This window comes from Brassica napus, unplaced genomic scaffold (genome assembly GCF_020379485.1).
Source record: "Brassica napus cultivar Da-Ae unplaced genomic scaffold, Da-Ae ScsIHWf_1458;HRSCAF=2049, whole genome shotgun sequence".
Lineage (NCBI taxonomy): Eukaryota > Viridiplantae > Streptophyta > Magnoliopsida > Brassicales > Brassicaceae > Brassica > Brassica napus.
This window is the reverse complement of record NW_026014871.1, coordinates 76,607-80,501: the sequence shown is the minus strand read 5'-3', so window position 1 is coordinate 80,501 and position 3,895 is coordinate 76,607. Positions and strand designations below refer to the sequence as shown.

Below are 3,895 nucleotides of genomic sequence, written 5' to 3'. Positions count from 1 at the left end.
AAGTGGGCTTACGTTTAAGATTTTGTAAATGGGCCACGTGATTTATAATTTATGGTAAAAGGGTTATGTTTTTGAAATTACTAAAATGAATCTAATTATACATGTTTCCAAACACATTTCATTAAGACTGCTATTTAAGTTTCCAAACAATCCTATTTTGTACTTGAGTTTTAATAAGATAGATTGTATTTATTTTTTACGAAAATTATTCATTTATTTTGTTTTAAATTTTGATTTATTTTTTTTTTAATAATATTTTTAAAAGCCACGGAATAAGCAACAGTTTCATTCGTAGCAAAACCAACTACAAAATATTTCGTGGCAAAATGTAGCTTATTTGCTACGAATCCATCGTGTCAAGATTGTAGCTTTTTGCTTCGATTTTTGCTACGATTTATTTTTGCTACGATCGTATACCCACATTTTTTTCGTAGCATTTCCGTAGCAAAAACTCATATAGCTACGAAATTTGGACTATAGCTACGAAAAAGTACCGTGGGTATGATGTTTTTTGTACTAGTGATGATCTCTTGGTTTGGATCAGAGGGGAGAAGAGATGTTGTTTGGACGATGAGATTTATTCTGAATCTTATTGGGCTCATTCACGAAGTTCTGGACCGAGAAAAAGGCTACATGCTCATTCACAAAGGCTACATGCTCATTCACAAAGTTTTGAACCGAGAGTAAGGCTACTGGTTTTGGATGCAACCCCGTTGATACAACTCTATGGATGAACCTTAGTGGATGCAACCTCGTGTATGCAACTCTGTGGATGAACCTGAGTGGATGCATTATTTCAGTGTTCATAAAGAAGACTCATTTGCAATCTCTGATGGGCCTATTACAAAATCTAAGTCCAAAAAGCTAATTGAGAAGATTGTTGGTCTTATTCAAAATCTAGAAAGTGAATAAGAAATATTTGGCCAAACCACAATCACTTAAACCACCTTCATTTACTCCACTTTCTCAACTACTTCAACCACCACCTAACTGTTTATCACTTTGTCTATTTTACATTTTTTATGATGTTCATACAGCAAGTTTGTTTTTTCTATTTAGTATTTTCAAATTTGTTTCAGAAACTTCAATCATCATATTTATCAAAACTTCTTTCCTTTCAAATTTTGTGATTCATTTGTTTTATGAACAACTTGATTACAGAGATGTGTGAATCTAAAATAATCAACAAAGTTTCAAATTGACTGGTGTGTCATATCCAGAACGAGAGAGGTGAATCTAAGGCAATTACGTAAGTTTAGTGTGACCAATCAATCCATTTATCCAAGTGAGAGGAATTATAGCTAGTTAGCTTGACGACACCTTACCCTTCAAACAAACCGTCAAACCATTTAAATCAAACATCTACCATCAACCCTAATTCTATCTATCAAAAATCAGAGTGAGATTCATTGGGAAAGTTGCATAAGATCAACTAGCTGTGCTGTGGAGCCTGGCATTTCTTTCATTCCAAAGTGCATATTATATGCAAGTTTGGAAAATGCGCTTCATGATGAGCAGCAAGTTCCAAATCTCCTTTTTTTTGTGCTAAAACTATTAATGAGTCGCTAATTAAATTTTATAATCAATGGATCTCCCACGTTATTATTTATTTTAATGCAAATTCAAAACAAATGCAAAATTGAAAAGTCATAGAATATATAAACGGAGAAAAAAAGAAGAAGCCAATTTAGAAAATTGCGCGATTGGAGGGAAAGCCACTAAGAAAAATAGGAATAAACACACATTTAAAGAAGAAGAAGCCAATCCAAAAAGAAAAAAGAGAGAATTCCGACAAAAAAATTCAATGGCCATTAACGGTGACGACAAAGTTTCAGAAACAGCTTCAGATCAGCCTGTTAGAGTCTACGCTGATGGCATCTTCGATTTGTTCCACTTCGGTCATGCTCGCGCCATCGAACAGGCCAAAAAATCGTATGTACCACCTTTCATTCAATCCCTCCCTAATGTTTATGGTTTTTTCCATCGATAATTTGATCAAATATAACTTAAATCATATAAGCAAAACAAATTAGGTTTCCGAACACATATCTGCTGGTAGGATGTTGTAACGACAAGATTACCAACAAGTTCAAAGGCAAGACCGTCATGACGGAGTCCGAGCGTTATGAATCTCTCCGACATTGCAAGTAATGTTAACCCTATAGATTATATATGTTGCTTATATATTGTGTGTTGGTAATATTCATATGGTGTTGTTGTTGTCAACAAGGTGGGTCGATGAAGTGATTCCAGATGCACCATGGGTTCTCACCATAGAGTTTCTCGATAAGCATAAGATCGACTACGTAGCTCACGATGCTCTTCCGTAAGATTCCACAAATAACAATTGCAAAAAGGTTAATACTTTGTGTTTTGTCTTAGCTTTTAACTGTATTTGTTGTTGGTTTCTTGTTGTGCAAGCTATGCGGATGCTAGTGGAGCTGGAAACGATGTTTATGAGTTTGTAAGTTTCTTCCCTTTGGTTATCTCTTCTGACTCATGGTGTTTCTTAGCGGTTTTGGGCTTTGGTTTCTTGCAGGTGAAGTCGATCGGGAAGTTTAAAGAAACGAAACGAACAGAGGGGATATCGACATCAGACATAATCATGAGAATAGTTAAAGATTACAACCAGTATGTGTTGCGTAATTTGGACCGAGGATATTCAAGAGAAGAACTCGGTGTCAGCTTCGTTAAGGCAAGCTCTCCATTTTTCTCTTTTAATTTTCCTTATGTTTTAATTGTATATCCAACATGATGCACTAACAATCTTATGGACTTTGTTTGCTACAAACAGGAAAAGAGGCTTAGAGTGAACGTTAAACTGAAGAAACTACAAGAGAAAGTGAAAGAACAGCAAGAGAAGGTTGGAGTTGGTGAATCTTTATTCTTTAATGATCATGCTTCCTTTAGTGAATCCAGAGAACTTGTAGTTGAATGATCTTCAGAGGGCGTCATCCCTCCATTTTGATTCTTACATCTAGAGGTTATATTATTGGTGACCACTTATATGGCTACTGAATCCTGGATCTTTTATTTTTCTTGGGCAGATACAAACCGTAGCAAAAACTGCTGGGTCTCACCATGACGAATGGGTTGAAAACGCTGATCGTTGGGTTGTTGGATTTCTTGAAATGTTTGAGGAAGGTTGTCATAAAATGGTAAGCCAAAGCATCAGAATGGATTTGTTTCTCTCAGCTTTGGAGATTTCAAAGTGTTTCCATATATGTCAACTGATGTCTCTGGTTGAATGTTTTTCAGGGAACAGCCATCAGAGATGGGATCCAGCAAAAGCTATTGAGGCAAGAGTCAGAAGAGAACCGGCGCTTGAACGGCCTGTCAAATGCCAAGGAGGAACAGATTTTTGATGACGCTGGGTTTGCAAAAGGAGATGAAAACTATCATAATGATCATGAAGGTTCCTTAAATGAGAGCAACAAAAAGAATAAGATAGTAAAGAAATGAGAGATCTTGGCTAATGATTCAAGAATTTCCACATCTATGGCATTAGTATTGCTTGTATTATGTTCAACTTGTTGTTACTTTCTAAGACTCCCATGCAGCAGAAGTTAAAGCTGTCACTGATATAGAATATATGATCAAAACACTCAAAAATGATAACATGGTGGAGACCTTACATTTAAAAATATATAAGCGAATAAAAATAAACAAAATGAAATCAACATATCTATCCGTCAATGCACTACAAGAAAACACAATCCTAACTACGAAAAATAAAGGAAAAATGAGACCTCGTAAATTTAAGTCTAGTTTACGAGGAAAGTGAATCTCAACGTAAGTTCATCGTAAAGTAACAACAATAAGATTTTTGTCGTAAAAACAAAGCAATTTAACGTGGTAAAGAAGACTTAAATTTAGGGTGTACTTTACGACGAAA

General features: G+C 35.3%; 1 protein-coding gene across 2 annotated transcripts; it reads left to right on the top strand.

The window, feature by feature from the left end:
* Positions 1 to 1,529: 1,529 nt before the first annotated feature.
* On the top strand, positions 1,530 to 3,620 carry LOC125575084 (choline-phosphate cytidylyltransferase 2-like). Of its 2 annotated transcripts, XM_048772147.1 has the most exons (8): positions 1,749 to 1,932; positions 2,034 to 2,147; positions 2,231 to 2,326; positions 2,422 to 2,464; positions 2,540 to 2,695; positions 2,795 to 2,863; positions 3,048 to 3,158; positions 3,259 to 3,620. In XM_048772147.1, exons 1-8 carry the CDS (start codon positions 1,805 to 1,807, stop codon positions 3,460 to 3,462), a joined length of 921 nt encoding a protein of 306 aa, XP_048628104.1. In that variant the 5' UTR covers positions 1,749 to 1,804; the 3' UTR covers positions 3,463 to 3,620. The 2 variants fall into 2 exon arrangements, with proteins under 2 accessions (XP_048628103.1, XP_048628104.1); XM_048772146.1 differs by having other exon boundaries at positions 1,530 to 1,932; positions 2,422 to 2,695.
* Positions 3,621 to 3,895: the final 275 nt, after the last annotated feature.